A 21,304-nucleotide genomic window follows, 5' to 3' on the forward strand; every position below is an offset into this window, starting at 1 on the left:
ATAGAGTGAACTTTTTGTTTCTTTGCAAAAAAATTTAAAATCAAAATTTTTTATTTGTTATTTTTTGTCTACTGGCAGTTTTGACTCTAATTTATTATTATAAGTGGTATTTTTATACCACTTAAACTAATTTTCATTATTTGTTTACACAAATTTTTTATACAACACCGTTATTTTTGGTTTTTCTGAGATTTTTGACTTTTTTTTTTTTATTTTGACCCTATTTTTTGCTGTATAATCCAAAAAAGTTTCTTTCTATAAAAGTTAAGCAAGAAATAATTAAAGATATGGACAATGGAGTGGGAATTTCAATATATGGCATTAAAAAAATACAATGTGGAATTCTAGTCACGATAAAAGTGCTATAAATAAAAAACTTTGCGAAAAGCGGAATATCCTAGCGTCGAAAAAATACTCCATAATTGGCTTAAAGAAGCGATGTAAAAATTTGCCTGTCAGTGGAGAAATGCTTAAGGCAAAATAAAAAAAATACACGAGCTGTTACACGATACAGGAGCTTTCAATGTAAGCGCTGGCTGGCTTCAAGGGTATAAAGCCCATTATAGAATTCGCCTATTAAAAATTACCGATAGTATTGCCGTTGATCCATTTAAAAGAAAATTGGATGTTTTAATCAAAGAACATGGTGTGTGTGATGAACAAATTTACAACGCAGAAGAATCTGGACTGTTTTGGAAGATGTTGCCGAAAAAAAACATATGTTTGTAGTAATAAAAAAACGGCACCAGGAAGAAAACTTAAAAAGCGAGAACTTTTTAGCATGCACTAATGCTACAGGTCTGCATAAGTTGAAACCATTTGTAATTGGTCATGCCAAAAAACCACGATCGTTTAAATCCGTTAACGTACCGATCGAATATAAAAGTTCCAAAAATGCATGGATGACAGCAATATTTAAGGAATGGTTCCATCGTGCATCCGTCAGGTTTTTTAACATTTTAGGTAAAGTATAATTTACAGCAAAAAGGCTTACCAACCATTTTGCTCCCGAGCATGCTCGGTGTCATCCGGCGGAGAAAGACGTTATATCTGAGGATGGATCTATTTTTGTGGTATACATGCCACCAAATGTGACTCCAATTATCCAACCGTATGAGTTTTTAAAAGTATTAAACCTAAAAGATGCCACTTCTGTTCTTTTGTTGGCATGGGAGGAGTTATCGTCAGATATGATAAATAAATGTTGGGTTCCTCTATTAGGTGGTTGTGTGATTGCAGAAGATAGTGATGACGAATAAGAAAATCTGTGATTTAGCAGTACAAAAAGCCAAAAGTACATGTACAAAACAAGCAATCACTAATTATTTATTTGTTCCTTTATAAAAATATAACAAAATGTACATTTTTAACATAAAATTTTATGATTTTTTTATTATTTTTACAGTATCGATTACATTAATTAGGCCTTGCATTAATTAGTTCACTCTATCCCGACTCCACTGTATAAATTTTTTTCTCTTCCAATATATATTTGAAATAATATTAATGAATTTTTGGAAAAAGATATTATATTGGTTGAGAAACAAATTTATGAAGGGGGTAGTTGTAGAGTTTTAACTCTGTAAAGAGAAATAACGCAAACGATTTCTCTTATGGTATGGTAAATCTCTTTTATTTAGATTGCACTTTGTATGTATGTATGAATTCGCCTTGTATTAAGCCATCCCAGCGTGAAAAAATGATAGGACTTCAATTTGTAGGCCTTCTAAAAGGCATACTTACACATTCTAAAAGATCCGATACTCATTCCACCCTGCCTGCTCTTAGAAGGTGTTCAAGAAGCCCTATGAATCCCCTTCTAATAACAAGTGAGCTTGTTGGCTGCCAACAGCCCATCATAAGTAGGCCTTCTCTCAGCCCTCTAACAGCAGCGAGTATGCAAGGCCTTGGCTCGCAATGACACGCCGTGTAAAATTGAAATGATTTTGCAATGCGGCAAAATGATTTTGCAAGTCCTTGTGTCTGCAAAATGAGGCATTTAGGAAGGCCTCTTTACTGCATCTTTTTCCCGCTGGGATTGCTGCAAATAATCTTAAGCAACAACCAAAGCAAATTAATAAAGTAGCGACAGTACTACAACAAATACAACATTTACAAAAACCACAAGCAATTTTGTTTTTGGTTTAAGGTCTGAGCTGTCAAAGTTGCCTGTTGTGGTTTTTGCTTTTGGGCTTGTTGTATCGCCACAACAACCACAAGTGAATTGACAGTTCAGACTGAATAAAAAAAATCAGCTGTTCTACTGAGTCTACTTTATTAATTTACTTTGGCAACAACAATAATGCATGGAACACATTGAAGACAGCAGGCTACCAACTGCAATCTGTCAAAATTAGAATACACACGTTTATATGAAGACGATTCTTTTGACGACAGCACAGCTACACGACCACACGATTGCTTTTGCCGCTGTAGCCGAATTAAACTAATTTCTATTTCTGTCAACTACAAAGCAGAAATAGTGTTGCTAATATAATAAAAAATGTAAATCAAATGTGTGCTTAAAAAAAATATATTTTTTTTACTTAATTAAGAGAAGTTTTTGATAACCATATTGATGTAAATTAATAACAGGTACATAATTAATTATAACCATATATATGTATATTAGAGTGACAATCAGTTGTATGGAAAAAAAATTTTGTTAAAATTTTGAAGAGTGCCGGGTGGAATATTGTGACACTAGGCCTAAATGTTAAGTGCTGAAAATTTGAGCCAAATCGGGCAACGATTTCTGGACGCGCATCGAGGTCAAAGTTCAGATATATGCAAAATTTTACTGTTAATATGGAATAAATAGGTGAAACTCGTTAACTTTCTGCATTGTTTTCTAGAAATAGGTAGATTTATTTATATTAATGAATATTACATTCAAAAATTTTTTTTGGAAGTTAACCCTGCATCTCCTTTGTGTCAAAATGACCCAAAAACTGTATTATCGCCAAAATTCGGAAAAAATGCAAATTTTTCAGATATTTTAAAAATTTTGCTACTAAATAAATACTTTTGCAATTGAATGCAAAAGAATCGAAATGTTTACGTAATTATCGTTGTAATGAGATATAAGTGACAAAATTTGGTTAAAAAATGTTAAAGTTATTACAAATTCGCCAGACCATTACCGTGTTTCAGGCCAATTGAACAAAAAATTTTAAAAAAAATTTAGATATTTCGAGAAAAATTAAAATAAAAGCTCATTTTTACTTAAAATATGTCCATATTTACTTGTATATAAGTTTTTGTCTTCGTAGGATACCGTTAACCTATTCGCAGGTATGGCCAAAAAAAAATATTTTTTTTAACGGCTGTTTCAAAACTCCATTTTCAAATTTTTAAACATTTTGTTAAACAAATTTCAGATTTTTTCGATCATCACATTGGGGTTTATTGAGATCAAAATAGGAAATAAAAATATGAAAAAATTATGTCAATACCTCTTACAGTTTTTCCGTACCTGCGATTGAAATTTTGCGTTTTTCAAGAAAAACTAATTTTTTGTCCATATTTAGGCGAATGAGTCCAATTTCCTTACTGTTATAAATTTTAAGTAAAACCTATTCATAATATTATAGTCCTTGTAATTTTAAATATGTTCTGAAAGTTTTACTGAAATCGGAAAACGATAACCTTTGAATCGTGAAGGTCAAAGGTCAAATTTTTCAATATTTGGAATTTCTAATGAAAAGATAGCGAAATGTTACATATTTTTGGGCCGATTTTCATGAAACTTTAGGAAAATATATATTGGGGTCTAGCATTTACAACAACAGTGCAAAAATGAATTTTAACCTTTAAGAGGACTTGGGGTCAAAATTGTTGTGTTTTTCTTGATTTTAAAAGTTGAGAATAATTTGGACCCCAAGTGCTGCTAAGGGTTAATTTCCATTTTTGTGCTGTTATTTTAAATTCTGGACTTTATGTTATATTTTCCGCAAGTTTCATGACAATCGGCCCAAAAATATGTAACATTTCGCTATCTTTTCATTAGAAATTCCAAATATTGAAAAATTTGACCTTTGACCTTCACGATTCAAAGGTTATCGTTTTCCGATTTCAGTAAAACTTTCAGAACATATTTAAAATTACAAGGACTATAATATTATGAATAGGTTTTACTTAAAATTTATAACAGTAAGGATATTGGGCTCATTCGCCAAAATATGGACAAAAAATTAGTTTTTCTTGAAAATCGCAAAATTTAAATCGCAGGTACGGAAAAACTGTAAGAGGTATTGAGAAATTTTTTTTCATATTGTTATTCCCTATTTTAATCTCAATAAACCCCAATGTGATGATCGAAAAAATCTGAAATTTGTTTAACAAAATTTTTAAAAATTTGAAAATAGAGTTTTGAAACAGCCGTTAAAAAAAATAATTTTTTTTGGCCATACCTGCGAATAGGTTAACGGTATCCTACGAAGACAAAAACTTATATACAAGTAAATATGGACATATTTTAAGTAAAAATTAGCTTTTATTTTAATTTTTCTCGAAATATATTAATTTTTTTTCCTAAATTTTTTGTTCAAGTGGCCTGAAACACGTTAATGGTCTGGCGAATTTGTAATAACTTTAACATTTTTTAACCAAATTTTGTCACTTATATCTCATTACAACGATAATTACGTACACATTTCGATTCTTTTGCATTCAATTGCAAAAGTATTTATTTAGTAGCAAAATTTTTAAAATATCTGAAAAATTTGCATTTTTTCCGAATTTTGGCGATAATACAGTTTATGGGTCATTTTGACACAAAGGAGATGCAGGGTTAACTTCCAAAAAAAATTTTTTAATGTAATATTCATTAATATAAATAAATCTATACATTTCTAGAAAACAATGCAGAAATTTAATGAGTTTCACCTATTTATCCCATATAAATAGTATAATTTTGCATATATCTGAACTGTGACCTCGATGCGCGTCCAGAAATCGTTGCCCGATTTGGCTCAAATTTTCAGCACTTAACATTTAGGCCTAGTGTCACAATATTCCACCCGGCACTCTTTGAAATCTAAAAAAAAAATCGGCTGTCACTCTAATGTATATATGTTTACTCAAAATAATTGTTTAAATCTTAATTACTTTGGAATTTGTACGGTTATTTTTTATTAAAGTGGCACCACTGAATTATAAATCAGCTGTTTACTTTGTAGCTGTCGTCTTCAAAATAATTCAGTAGCTGCCACACGACTACAACTCCAGCCAGCAGAATTTGTGTTCGTGTAGTCGTGTAGCCTGCTGTCTTCAATGTGTTCCATGCATAACAGAGATTTACTTTGTCATCTTGCTTCATGAATGAAATAAACAAGATTACCATGCAAGGTATATTAATTATAAGGTAGTGTCATCGGCGAATTCAGAATACCGAGCGAATTGGTTATAATTTTTTTATATGTAGTTTGACATTGTGCCTGCATTTGAAGGCAACTAACTAATCAAAGCGAATTTTTGTTAAACAAAAAATGTTTACAAATTTGAATCTGTTTGTAATTTAATTTGATGTTTTTAAAAATAAAACTAATTTCGTGTAGTATTATTATTGGTTTTAAAACATAAACGAATTTAACAGCAAAACAAAGTTTGACATTTACAAAATGTAAACAATGTTTGACATTTATAATGCACTACGGCGAAAAATTAACATAGTAGCAAAAAACGATCAGCTGGTCTGATAACACTACCTTATAATTAATTACCATGAATGAAATAAACAAGATTGCGCCTTCGCTCTCTTAAAAAAATTCTCTTAAGCTCAGTGACGTCAACATTGACTTAAACTGATTGTATTATATGAAAATTGTATGTGATTTATAATGGAAAAGTCAATAATTATATTTAAAAGTTATTTATGTTTAATAAAATAAAATATATTTTAGGTTTTATGTTATTGTTATATTTTAGTTCACGATTTTGATTTTTTATTATTATCTTATATATAAATAGGCCACACGTTTTTTTGTGGTACACTTTTAAGTATGTTATTGTCCACCAATATTGATGAAACATATATGATTTTAAAGGTTATTTTCTCTAGATTTGCAGAACATCATTTTCGAATTTCGGCCACCGGGCGTTCCTAGTTATTATTATTATTGCAATTTTTGACTGTACACCACATTTTAATTTTTAATTAATTTTTTTATTTATTTTTCACTATTTGTTTTGAGTACACTAAAATAACGGAATGGTCGATGTCGTAATCTTGTTTATTTCATTCATGCAAGATTACGACATCGACAATTCCGTTATTTTAGTGTACTCTTTTATTCTTTTTTGTGACGTCAGCAATGATTGTTTTCTTATGTTTTGAATGTAAAATACTTACTTTTTATATGAAATTTCAAAACAAATAGGACAAATAAATAAAAAAAATTAATTAAAAATTAAAATGTGGTGTGCACTCAAAAATTGCAATAATAATAATAACTAGGAACGCCCGGTGGCCGAAATTCGAAAATGATGTTCTGCAAATCTAGAGAAAATAACCTTTAAAATCATATATGTTTCATCAATATTGGTGGACAATAACATACATAAAAGTGTACCACAAAAAAACGTGTGGCCTATTTATATATAAGATAATAATAAAAAATCAAAATCGTGAACTAAAATATAGAAAAAATATTGAAAATTAATAAAGTAAAATATGTCTAATAACATAAAACCTAAAATATATTTTATTTTATTAAACATAAATAACTTTTAAATATAATTATTGACTTTTCCATTATAAATCACATACAATTTTCATATAATACAATCAGTTTTAGTCAATGTTGACGTCACTGAGCTTAAGAGAATTTTTTTAAGAGAGCGAAGGCGCAATCTTGTTTATTTCATTCATGATCTTGCTTTACCTTTCAATTTATTAGTATGTAAGTTCACTCGTATTATAGACAGCAACGAAGTAACACATAAATAAATAAAACAAGAAATTAAGAATAAACTGGTTTTTGTATATACATACATACGTTAGAGTTTATTACAAATTAAAAAAAAAAAAATTGTAAATAATTTAAAAAAATTAATATGTATGTACAATTTTTATTCAGACGATGAAATTGTATTATGATTCTTCAGTTTTTGACAAATATTACTCAGTATTGTCGTCTATAAATACCTTTAATGATAAATAATCATAATATGTATTATTTTGATTAAAGTAAACGTAGCAAATTTTCTTATATATAAAATGTTTTCTTTATTTTCATCGTTTCAACTCTGATATTTAATTAAAAGACTCTAATTGTCTACAAAAAGTTAATGGAGCAACATTTTTTATATAAGTTTTTTGGTTAAAATTAAACGAATGAATTAATAATTAAAACCAGTTTAGCGCTATTATATATTTAATAACGTTGTAGTACTCAGTTCCATTTGATTGAGATACACTCTAATAAATTTTCATGTAAATTTCCTACATTAATAGTAGGAAACTTTTCTCCTTCTATAATTAGGGTAAAAATACATGTTGTGTGTAAATTCAAATTTTTTTTTTGATAACAAATGGTTTTTGTTTTTTTAGAAATAAAATATTGACAATTTGTATATTAAACGTTTAAATTAGTTTACACACTTTATGTGTAAAACTTCAATTTATGCACAATATATGTAATTTTAAACATAAAATGCCTATTATGTTATAAAAATTGAGAATACAACATTTTGTTTGTATTTTTGCTGAAAAAAGTATGTAATTGATTTTGATAAACATATTGTGCTTAAATTTACGCATATTGTGTAATTTTACATGAAAACTTACTTATTTTATAGTAGTAGATTTACATGCATTTTTTAGAGTGTACACTCTAATAAATTTTCATGTAAATTTCCTACATTAATAGTAGGAAACTTTTCTCCTTCTATAATTAGGGTAAAAATACATGTTGTGTGTAAATTCAAATATTTTTTTTTATAATAAATGATTTTTGTTTTTTTTAGAAATAAAATTTTGACAATTTGTATATTAAACGTTGGAATTACTTTACACACTTTATGTGTAAAACTTCAATTTATGCACAATATATGTAATTTTAAATATAAAATGCTTATTATATTATAAAAATTTAAAATAAAACATTTTGTTTGTATTTTTGCTGAAAAAAGTATGTAATTGATTTTGATAAACATATTGTGCTTAAATTTACGCATATTGTGTAAGTTTACATGAAAACTTACTTACTTTATAGTAGTAGATTTACATGCATTTTTTAGAGTGTAGTAATTTCCAATATTGAGAAAAAAATGGACTTAGGACGTTTGCATACCACTAAATGGACTTAACACTTTTGCATACCACAGTATAACAGAGAGAAAAACTAAAAAATTTAAATGTTTTTTAATCCTCATAAAATCTGAACTTAGTACATTTGCACACAAAGCTAACAATATGTTAGTATTTTTGCTGGGCACCACAATATTGCTCCCATTCCATTCATATAAAAAGTTTTTATATACAAAATGTTAGGAACTCGCCTATATTCGCTACTTTTAATTATACCCTACACCACCATAATGGGGAGGGTATAATGCGTTTGTGCAGTCTAACACCCACCTTAAAGTATACCGATCTTATAATCACTTTCTGAGTCGATTAAACGATGTCCGTCCGTCCGTCTGGCTGGCTGGTTGTCTGTCCATGTAAACCTTGTGCGCAAAGTACAGGTCGCAATTTTGAAGATATTTCGATAAAATTTGGTACATATAATTTGTTCGGCCCAAGGACCAAGTCTATTGAAACTGGCTGAAATCGGTCCATTATTTCACCTAGCCCCCATACAAATGTTCTCCCTCAATTGGACTTTATCGGTCATAAATTATTACGGATATATGTATGTATCTCCACAAATTTCGTTCAAAATAAGTTTTATATATACGAAATTCACGTCTCCAAATTTTGTTACGATCGGTCCATAATTAGTCATAGCTCCCATATAGACCCGCTTCCGAAAATCACTTTAACATGCATAAATTTTTTAAAAATGTTGGTAGACACCAGTGTTGCCAAGTCATGGTGAACAAAAAGGTCTAAATACTTAGAAAAAAGGCTAAAAAGGGCTAACACTTTTAATTAAAAAAATACATACATTTGACACAAAAAATAACTTAGAATGTTACATTTGGCTATGCCGAATAGACATACAAAAATGTATGAATATAACACACGTTCATGTATGTTGATCCTTAACTTTAAAATAACGTAATATGGGGCCAGACGTATATCATGTGCCGATGTTTTTAAAGCTTCGTATTTATCACCTGGACTGTAAAATGCTCCTAGGCATTTTTTTTATATGAAAGACAAATTATGTATAAAGTAATCCTTTGTGATAACTTCGATGGAGAATATTTTGATAAGTGAATATATGGCAAATATGCCTCTCATGTAATGCAGAAAAAAAATATTCTAAAAATTATACACGTCGCCGGACAGAATTGATTTTCATGGGCAAAAACATAAATTTTGCCATTAGTTAGTAAACATATCAAAACTGAGGTATCCAAAATATGTAAACATAAATATTTAATTTTGGAAAAAAGTTAATTTTCTATATTTGATCAGATAAAAATGATCATAGCTAAATTATTATCGATAATGAACTGAATTTTTCTTTTTAAATTGGTTGGATTGTAGTGTTATAAAATATTTGTTAAAGTACTATATTTACGTACATAATACATCGATAAAGTTAAAAGTATTCTCTTTAACCCTATATATGATTTTATAAACGCCCGGACCCGCGCGTAACATTAACATGTTTATTAACAATTTTTATTCAAATAACGTCCATTTTCTCTATATTAGTTATGGCATTTTTTTAATGTATGGAAGGTCCAACAATTTGTATGTGCTTAAATTGTTTACTGGTTCAACATTTTTAGTTAATTTTTGTCATAATATTTTTTACAATACTTTTTTGCTCAACATTTTAAAAATGTTCACTGTTGCTAAGTTTTAATAAAACGTTTCAAGATTGTTACGACATAAAGAGGCACTTAACAAACAATACATGTACATTAGGCATATAACTAATTTTGGCGATATTTTTGGCATATCACCACCACCTGATGACCAATGTTGCATAAGTAATGAAAATCATTTTTTTAGGTTATTTGGAATCAAAAACATCACGCACCAACACCAATTTCTAAAATAAACCAAATTGTTTTTCTCTGAAAAATTATATAAATAATTTCATATTTTTTTTGCAAGTGTGAGGGATACTTCCCTTATTTAAAAATTATCTTTTGAAGTATGTTCGCAGTTATTATTAAAATAAAATATATTGTTTTTCAAAATAATTGAACAAATTGAATGAAAAACTTTATTGCGTTTGGTGCGTGAACTTTTTTAACAACCGCGAAAAAATAATACCGTGGTTTTTTATATTTTTTAATACTCTATACGACTAAAGCTATGCCAATTTCCATATTTGCAAAAATTGTCAATAGTTATATCCCTAATGTACATATAAGTTCTGTTTATTTTACCGATTTGAATACACAGAAAAAAAATTTCAACTTAAATATTATTTATGTTGAAATTCATTGATTTCAATTCATAACATTTACATATAAATAATTTCTTAAATGGTATGATTTTTTTCATATTTTATGTTTTCAAAAAAAAATCTAGAAGGCTTGTAAAATATTATTTCAATTTCATTTATATTTTTATGTTGTTCAAAAATGTTAGAAATTTTCCTTTGAAATTTTTTTATTTTTTTTATGATTTTCAGCTACAAAATGAGAAAATATTCGAGACATTCATTAAATTTTGTTAAGAAGATGAAATGCTTTAATTTTTGTAGATGTTTTATTATGATTAATTATATTTTTTAATTTTCAGATATTTATAATTCATCTTACTACCATATTGGACAATATATAGCTATTGTGCAAAAATGTTTAAAATAATTAATTAGATAATACAATTATAAAATAGCATACAATTTACGTAAAAAATTTTACAATTCCATAATATTTATGAACGTGTTCTTGTTCTGAATTGAAATAGTTTGGGAAAAAAAGTCAAGTTCGATTAATAATATTTATTACAAAATTCATTCCAATTATGAATTTCTTTTTTCTGTGTAGATGTAGATATTTAGTATTATGCAATTTGTACATACTAAACATTTATTTCATTTATTATTTGCAGAGCTGCCTTTTTTCATGGGCAGGTTGAGCAACCTGTACGGGGTCTAATGAGTTTAGTAAATCATAAGGATGTCCAAGTGCTAATTGCGGTAAATGAGCGTGGAGTTTTCATCATAGATCCTGCGGAATGTGTACGTATATATATAATAAACAATACAATGCTTCGCAGACAATTTTTTAGAAGATTCCCAAAATATTTTTGTTGAATGTTCGCATTTTTCCTGGACTGTTTTAAAAAGTTCTTTAAAATTACGGCTTTCTTTAAATATCATACTCGATATACTTGTTCTGATCAAATCAAGGTTGGCTACTTATTCAAAAGGTAACGGTTACGCTGATTTAGAGTATTTCGGTAACGGTATTTTAGTTATGTCCGTAACGGTACCATAGTAGTATCGGTATTTGCTGTTATTTCGGTAGCGGATTTTTAATGATAATTTCATCCTGCATTAAATTATTAATACTCATATATAAATTCAAAATATTCTTACCAATATTTACGATGTCGAAATTATTGTATGTATGTATAGATACGGTATTGGGTATTTTGAGCCCTATTGTAGATGTTGAAATTATATTGGTTTCCTTATTTGCAAAAAGCAAAAAATGCTGATAATATTTTTTAAAAAATCTAAATAAAATGCTGAATGTGAAATTTGCAGCAAAATCAAAATAAATAATGCTAAATTCAGCTACAAAAATTCTAAAATAGTCACACTGGTTATTTTGAGTCCCGAAATTCGTAATATTATAATAAATTCCGGGATCCAGATTACGTGATCCCGTGAATTTGGGGATTTTGGGAATTTGTTCACATTCAAACTACATTTTAAAAAAATGTTTTAAATTTGTATGATTATTCAACCTCTGACCTATAGTCCTAAAAAATGACGTGTCTGAAATTCCAAAAATATTTTTTTTTGATTTGTGTAACAACATAGTTAATCAGTTTTTCAATATTTTTTTGGATGTTATCTAACAAAACTCAATTTAAATCAGAAAAGCCCATTTCATAGCAGCCCATTGTGCAAGCTAACCACACACATATTCTTACAGCCATATGCATAACCATTTACAAAAGGTTTATAAACCAATTATAGGAAAATTTTCATAAAGTTGTATTCATAAACGATTAATATCTTAAAATACCTTTATTAAACAATTGTTAAATGTACAAATTTTAAAGTAGGTTCGACCCTACTTTAAACCTACTATAAGGAATTCTTTTTATTTTTTATCTTAAAAAAGGGGATTTAAAGATAAATTTGGAATAATTAACGATACTATTGCAATTGCTAAACACAATTTCCATTCCGCTGGTGAATAAGTTCCATTTTAATAGTATATGATTTTGTTTGATATTCCTCCGGCAGGGAACTACATGAGGTTCACAAGTAAGTTTGATTGGCATTTTTGTCATTTACTTTTAACCTGCAACGCCATATAGTAATAAAATGTGTAGACATTGTGGAAAAAGGTCCATATAATCTAATATTACCACTCCGGAAATAAAACTATGTGTTTCCACATAGAAATTCATTAAATTTTGTTAAAATTTAACAAAATGTCAATAAAAATAAATTAATAAAACAAATTATAACACAGTGATGTTTATTTTATCACAGAATATTCGTCATTCGAACACTCTTAATAACAACTATATAAAAAGTTTGTACATTAATATATTATAGCTTAATATAAATTTAATAGAATCAGATATGTATACATTTTTTATCTAAAAATTAGTTGTTATCTTCAAAAATGTATTATTACTAAAAACAATCAATGAAAAAAAGAAAATTAACGAATATTTTATCCTAATTGAAAGCAACACTACCCAGCAAAAACTTTACTTACCTAATATGCCAGCATGTATAATTGGAGCAAAACGATAACTACTTATTATTTGACTGAAACACTACTTACCGTTGTTCGAGATTTTTAAAAAATTCAGGGGTCAAGCTTACAAATGTACTTGTAAGCTTGACCCCTGTAAATTCACAACAAGAATATGTAGCTAAAAAAAAACACAAAAAATATTGCCTTGTGTGGAAATAGAACAGTCACATTATTTGCTTGTGTTTGATAGTCAAGCTGCTAACTCACTGCTCCATGTACGAGTTATTTTATTGGAAGTTAACAATAGTTTTAACATCAACATATAAATGAATATGATATGAACAAAAAAATTAATGGCTTTGACAGGTGGCGAACCACTAACCTCCCGTTTTCCAGTCAAACACACTAGATAGCTGTGCTAAATGCAAAAGTTCATTACCAGCCTGCATAAAAATAAGTACTTATTCTAGTAAATAAAATAATGTGCTGGGTAACCACCACTCCTTACAAAAGAATGCATGAAATAACTAGTTGTCATTACAAAAATTCACAAAATTTTTGCTGGGTAACAACGAAAAAGGGAAAATAAATGAGAAGCATTGCCAGCTTAGACAAAAATCAGTACATTAGTTACTGTGCCTTTAACAAACGTTTATGAATACAATACCTTTATAAATGATTTTTAATGCTAAAGTGTTTGTTAACTAAATTGAGTTTTAAAATTTAAATCTACATTGTAGATTCTACAATAAGGTTTTTTTATGTATATAGCCGTTATTCTCTTTGATTTAGTATTCACTGAGACAGCGACGAATAAACATACTAAGCGGTTGTATTACTATTTTTTATTTTTTTTTTAAATTTTTGTTCATGATCACTGAAAGAAATATTTGGATTGTTTAATATATTTCGAACTTTAAAAAATTATTGCAGATTTGTCTGGTTTTTCACCTCAATTTACTTCTGCGAACAATTTTTTTCAGATTTGAAATGATTTTAATCAAAACAACTTAAAATAAGAAACAAAAATATTTTACATATTTTAAATATTTACAAATTTGTCGAAAATGATTAATATCGAACTCTCCATTAATGAGCTATGATAATATGTCGCCGAAAATTTGTTGACTTGATTATTATTAACAAATAAAGCCTTAATAATATTGGCATCTTTTATTTAGTTCACTAAACTTTTCTTTGAGTGGATCTCTTTTTTGCTCACCAACACAAACACAGTTTTAGCTTTGGACATCTCTGATTTAAATCTTCACCATTCGTTTCTTTGCTGTCATTACATTATTGCGTGATGGTGCGCCTTCTTGTTCGGAGTTTGTGTCGGATTAGGATCTGTCTTCATCTGAAAAAAATCAGTTGTTTTTAAATTCGTCTGCTGAATTTTGTGACATACTCTCGGAGGAAACTCCCATTGTATGTTCTTCATCTTCGTTGTCGGGATCGTACGATTTTTGCGACCACCAACAAATTTTAGCCAACAGCGAGTACAGCCTTTTGCCTTTGGCCACTTGATGGTAACGCTCGCCATGCTCATCCGACGCTGAGGCTAACTGCTGTTGAAGTATACGAGATGGTGATGCAAGGAGTGAATTTTGAGAGACATGTTCACTTAAATTTTCGGGAAGTATTGCAACATCAACATCACAAGAGCTGGTAATTTTGTTTGTAGTTATTTACTTCAAAACTAAAAGTAGTCAAAATCTACTAGTGTTTTTGTAGTCTAAATGTAGTATTAGATGATTTTAAATGAGTTTTGTAAGATAACTTACGAAACAAATTAAGAAAAACTGATTTTGCAATAAAAAATGTGAGTATGTTTATATTATATTTGATCACAAGTTAAATTTTGAGTTGAATTCTTCATTGAACTAAAATCGTAATAGTTAGACATGTTTTCTAAATTGTCCAGCTCACAAAAACGAACAAATATTTGTTTGGTAATCATTTAAAAACAAATGTATCTGGCTATAAATTAATAATTGGAATAATTTCTAACCAGTACATTTGTAACTTCGTGAAATTGTGGTGCTTTTTAACTTATCCAATTTATGTAATATTTTTAAAAACAATTTAATTTTACACTCATTTCTTAGACTCTACTCCTCGGATTAAGATATGAAGATCTTTCATGGGATTTTGCTAAGCCTAGTGCCACTGACGATCCAGAATGTCAAACATGTATATTTCTTCAGGTAATGAGACTTGTTAAAATTATATTAATATTTTTTATGGATGCCTCATTAGTCAAAAAGATCAACTCTCTAACACATTAGCAATTAATCTTCCTTATCATAATTAAATGACTTAACTATGACTGACTGACGGAAAATTAACTCACTATACAAATCATAAAAAATTAGTTGTTATTAGAAGGTGAAATTAAAAGGTGAAATCGAAGTAGTTTTTAACTGTTCTTAAAAATCAAGAAAATTATTTTTAAGCTGCGGAATATTGTTTTTATGTCAAATATTAAAAACTAAAACCATTTTTTTGTGAATTCTTGGAAAAATAAGAATTTTTTCGAATGTGGGGCAGAATAAATTTTTTTGGAAAATAAATCTGGCATTTTTAAACGGCTGTACAATCGAAATAAAATTTGACGTGAGCGTAGACAAGGAGTATTCGAGTTTAAGTTATAAAATGGACCCTACATATGCTCCTGGCGCTATGGGGCTCAAAGTGGGGTACCTTCGACATGTAAAATTATTAACCACGTGTCATTTATATTTTTGGAAAGCACTCGGCTATTTCTTGGAAAGCATGCTTGCGTATGCTATTTATCTCTTATAAATTCCAAGTATAGGCATTTGAAATTTGTTTAAAAATATAGGGAGTAGTTTTGGAGTGTTAGTTAAAGGGGGGTCATACGGCATGTATTCCTTATGTATTGGGACATGTATTCGATACATATGGAATTCCATGTGGTGCCAATGCATGTAACAAAACACATGCAATACATTAAATTGACTATATTTCATCTCAGATTGATCGTTCAATGTTTGTCGTAAGACTCGTTTAACACAGCGCACCATTCTCTCCCATATTCCACCCTCTGCACAGTTGGGGAACTGAAAAAAAGGAAATAAATCTGTAACTTCTAAACGAATGGCCCGATTTTAATAAAATTTATTATGGCTATAGAGGAGCTGTTGGTAAGTTTAAGTTTTGGATTTGGGCTTATAATACTAAGGGGTGCCAAGCTACAATGCCCCAAAAGGGTGCACCTCGGGTATATCAAAAATGAAAAATTATGCCAAATTTTGCGATCCGATTTGAAAGATTTTTACATATATGGAATCTACTAGAAGACGTCTACATATATATTAGCTCTTATAGTTTATGAGTTATTCACATTAGAAAAGTAAAATTTTATTTTTTTATACCCTACACCACCATAGTGGGGTTTGTGCAGATGTTTGTAACGCCCAAAAATATTAGTCTAACACCCACCTTAAAGTATACCGATCGACTTAGAATCACTAAGTCGATCGGTATGTCCGTCCGTCCGTCTGGTCGGCTGGCTGGATGTCCATGTAAACCTTGTGCGCAGAGTACAGGTCGCAATTTTGAAGATATTTCGATGAAATTTGGTACATATTATTTCTTCGGCTCAAGGACCAAGCCTATTGAAACTGGCTGAAATCGGTCCATTATTTCACCTAGCCCCCATACAAATGTCCTTCCGAAATTGGACTTTATCGGTCATAAATGTTTAATTTATAAATGTATCTCCACAAATTGCGCTCCAAATAAGTTTAATATATACAAAATTCATGTCACCAAATTTTGTTACGATCGGTCCATAATTAGTCATAGCTCCCATATAGACCCGCTTTCAAAAATCACTTTAACGTGCATAAATCGCTTAAAAATGTTGGTATACACTCAGGTCTCGTTTTATGCGGATTTTTTATGCAAATTCAAATTCATGCGATTTTTAAATAAATTTTTTAGAATTATATAAGATTTTAAAATTTTAGATTTTTTTAAATTAAACAAATTTGGCATTACTGATATAGTTTGTTCTTTACAAAATTAAATTCTTATAACAGATTCAGATACGAAAAGAGCATTAAAGATTCATCGCGGACTGACTGATCTGCTTTCCGGATATCTAGAGTTGCATAAGCAACTTAAAAATTCGAAATCGCAAATTTTAATGACAAATTATTTCGCAAGAAAAGAAACAATTGAAGCTCCTAAAAATTCTTTGATTTCGTCTCCTATTCACTTGATTAATTCTAGTGATGAAAATGATATTTTACCATTTGATGACAATATGATTATATCATCTAGTGATGAAAGTGATGTTGAACCAATTCCAAAACGATGCAGACAATTATTCAGTGATTCAGATTAATCATACATATTTACAGAATTTCCTTAAAAAATGTGTTCTCATTTTTTTTTGGATCATTTTCACTTTTTCTGTAATTATAAATATTTTTGTTTCTTTTTTTTAACGTATTTTGTTTTTATTGTTTAAGTAAATTAAATAAATATATTTTTGTTGATTTTTTTATGCGATTTTGTTCTGATTTTTTAATTAAAATCTGAATTTATGCAGTTTTTCAGAATTTTGGAACGAATCATAATTTTTTATATGAAGCTAGAGTATCGTTTTATGCGAATTCAATTTATGCGATTTTTTTTGGAACGCATCTATCGCATAAAACGAGTGAGTGTACTCACAAAATTCAACATAGTAAACTTTCATATAGACATAAATCACACGACCTAATTTCATGGTGATCGGTCCAAAATTGGTCATAGCCCCCATATAAGGCACATTCCGAAAATCACTCAAAAATATAAATTATTTAAATTTTAAAAGAAAAATGTTTTTGCTCTTTTACTTAGTGTAGGGTATTATATGGTCGGGCTTGACCGACCATACTTTCTTACTTGTTTTGATATGTGTTTTAGCTGAATTACCCCAAAAGATGGGTCTAATAACAGTTTTATATATAATGATTTTGTTTTTGGAGTTGAGCTGCGATCGCTTGTTGAGTAAGGGCTACAGGGCTCTGAAACATTTTCAGGCTTTGTCGACGATATGCTCTATATGTTTTGCAAATGTTAGTTTTTTGTCAAGTTTGATCCCGAGATATGTGACAGTATTACTAAATGGTATACCCGCGTTCTCGCTACGAAGTGGAATAGATGGAACACGTTTTGGGGACTTGTTAAAGGGGAACAGAATAACTTTAGTTTTATCTGCGTTTATTTTAATTTTCCATTTCTTATAGTAGTCAATACATTTCTGGAGATTTTTTAAGTCTTTTAATCACCACGTTTGAGAGTTTGCCTTGAACTACCATAGCCATATCGTCGGCGTAGAGCGCCACTTCTGTACTTCTTCTGGGGACATAATCGGACACATACAACGAGTATAAGGTAGGGGAAAGAACTGCTCCTTGAGGTACACCGGCAGGAATACTTCGTACAGATGATAAGGTGTTGTTTATGCTGACTTTAAATGTTCTGTCTGTTAAAAACGACTTTATTATTTTAATAATATTGTTACGTTTTAACCTTTTCAAAACGCTGGTTTATTTCCTTTAAATAAACCGGATACTTTTGATTGCAAATAAAAGCCGTTTAGTAGTTTGAAAATTGTAACAACTCTTTATTTATTCAAAATGTACAACAACACAGAATTAAATAGCCACTCAATGTTTTTTTATACACGTTTATAAATTCTCAGAAATACAGACACAATTTATAATGTACACGAATTTACTTGAAAAACACAACACACTTTAAGGCACTTAGTTGATGTTTATTCGAAAAGCGTCTCTGATAAACTCACTCACGACTGCAACCTCTGCCACTATTTATAACACTGCATTACCATCTAGAAAGCTCTTTAACTGTCAAAGTTCGAATATTCTAGATCATACGCCATCTGTGGTGTACTTTCTACAATGTTCTTTAACTGAATATTCGAATACAGCGTTGCCAACTTACGATCAAATCAACTGAAAACTTTTATTTATAAATGCCCACAGATATGTTACAGTCTGCCATTACATCACTGTTATTTGAAAGCATTATGCTACTTTTAAATCAGCCCTTAAAATCGTTATATTTGAATTCAAGTACAATTTCGTAACACTGCCCCCCGCTTAAGCCTGTTCGTCCCGAATAGGCATAGATTCACTTCTCCCATAGGCGGCTAGTCATTCTAGATGTACGACCTTCATTCCCGATATCAGTCTTCCACATTTCCGTATTCTATAAACCATGTCGTCCAATTTCTTAATTGCCCTATGTGGTCCTTTGCAGTGATTCCTTAATTTGGATGACAAACCCTTATTACGTTGTGAGCTATATCTGGTTTTCATTTGGTCATTTGTCATTTTAATTCGTCTCCGAACGAGTTCATGCATTTCTTTTTCTGCTGAAGCACCTTCACCCATCTTGGAACCCGGCCTGATGATCTTTTCTCTGCGGGACAGACCTATCACTCCAACAGGAACCATTCTGTCGTTGCACTGTTCAACGAGGGCCTCCATTGTTACACGGTTACTTTTCACATCTGCTGGTTCCAACACCAACAAACCATTGTCTATACAATACTCCACTTTCTCACGGGCCCATACCAAATCCTCTCCCTCAGTGCTAGCTCTTTTTAAAGGTGGTTCTTGTAATGCTTCTTGATACGACTGCTGGTTGTTTCTTAGCGGTGAAACATATCTGGTTCGCTTTCTTGGTGCTCTACAGTTTCGCTGAATATGACCCATTTTACCACAGTTATAACATTGTTTCTCATTTAAAGCCTCTACAACTGCCACTTCTTGACATTGAACGTTATTCAAGTCCGACACTTTTTTATCAATGCCATCCACCCTGTTGTTAATAACATCAGACACTTTCTGAATTTTCTTATCTGTGGCTCTAGAAGATTCTTGAAGTTCTGTTAGAAGTTTATCGTTGTTTACTCTGAAAGTATCTTTAACTTCAGCTAACATCTTCTCGTTGTTTACTCGAAGTTCAGCTAGAAGCTTCTCGTTGTTTACTTTAATAGTTTCTAGAAGTTTCATTTGCATTCCTTCCATCTTTTCCATAATAGCCGCAAACATTGTGCTTAAATCCATGCTGCTTGTTGCTGAACGTGTAGAAACTTCCATTTCTTCCTTATACTCGAATTCGTAAGTACCGATGTCAATATCACGCCGCTTGAATTCATCTATTAGCCTTTTTTGCAATTCTGCCTTGTTACCTGCTGTTGGTAGCTCCAACTTACTCAGTTCTTCCTTGAGTTGTTCAACTTTTAGTTCTTCAAACTTCATGCTTATTATTTTGCAATCCCACTTCTGACACCAATTGTTACGTTTTAACCTTTTCAAAACGCTGGTTTATTTCCTTTAAATAAACCGGATACTTTTGATTGCAAATAAAAGCCGTTTAGTAGTTTGAAAATTGTAACAACTCTTTATTTCTTTAAAATGTACAACAACACAGAATTAAATAGCCACTCAATGTTTTTTTATACACGTTTATAAATTCTCAGTAATACAGACAATTTATAATGTACACGAATTTACTTGAAAAACACAACACACTTTAAGGCACTTAGTTGATGTTTATTCGAAAAGCGTCTCTGATAAACTCACTCACGACTGCAACCTCTGCCACTATTTATAACACTGCATTACCATCTAGAAAGCTCTTTAACTGTCAAAGTTCGAATATTCTAGATCATACGCCATCTGTGGTGTACTTTCTACAATGTTCTTTAACTGAATATTCGAATACAGCGTTGCCAATTTACGATCAAATCAACTGAAAACTTTTATTTAACAATGCCCACAGATATGTTACAGTCTGCCATTACAGCACTGTTATTTGAAAGCATTATGCTACTTTTAAATCAGCCCTTAAAATCGTTATATTTGAATTCAAGTACAATTTCGTAACAATATATAGTGGGAAATTGTATTGTTTTAATTTATAGATTAATCCATCGTGCCATATGCTATCAAAAGCTTTTTCTATATCCATTATTATAATACCGGTTGATAGCCTGCGCCGTTTATTCATACGAATCATGTTGGTTATTCTCTTTATTTGGTGTACTGTTGAATGTTGATGACGAAAACCAAATTGTTCTTTATTAATTAAATTATTATTTTCAATAAATACATTCAGCCTAACTACGAAAGCCTTCAAGTCGACTTTAAGTCCATAAAGTTGACTATTATTTTAAATTTCGTACCATAAAACAAATTTCTATATAATTTAAAATGTTGTTTTATTA

General features: G+C 29.9%; 1 protein-coding gene across 1 annotated transcript in view; it reads left to right on the top strand.

Annotated features, from left to right (window-relative positions):
• The window catches only part of Bili (FERM domain-containing protein 8 Bili), a 133,122-nt gene that overhangs the window by 29,618 nt on the left and 82,200 nt on the right, over positions 1 to 21,304 (top strand). The window contains exons 7-8 of the mRNA XM_065514998.1: positions 11,189 to 11,318; positions 15,135 to 15,233. Of these exons, the coding sequence (XP_065371070.1) occupies positions 11,189 to 11,318; positions 15,135 to 15,233 (229 nt within the window). The remainder of the gene's footprint in view (positions 1 to 11,188; positions 11,319 to 15,134; positions 15,234 to 21,304) is intronic.

The sequence above is a fragment of the Calliphora vicina genome, chromosome 1 (genome assembly GCF_958450345.1).
Source record: "Calliphora vicina chromosome 1, idCalVici1.1, whole genome shotgun sequence".
NCBI lineage: Eukaryota > Metazoa > Arthropoda > Insecta > Diptera > Calliphoridae > Calliphora > Calliphora vicina.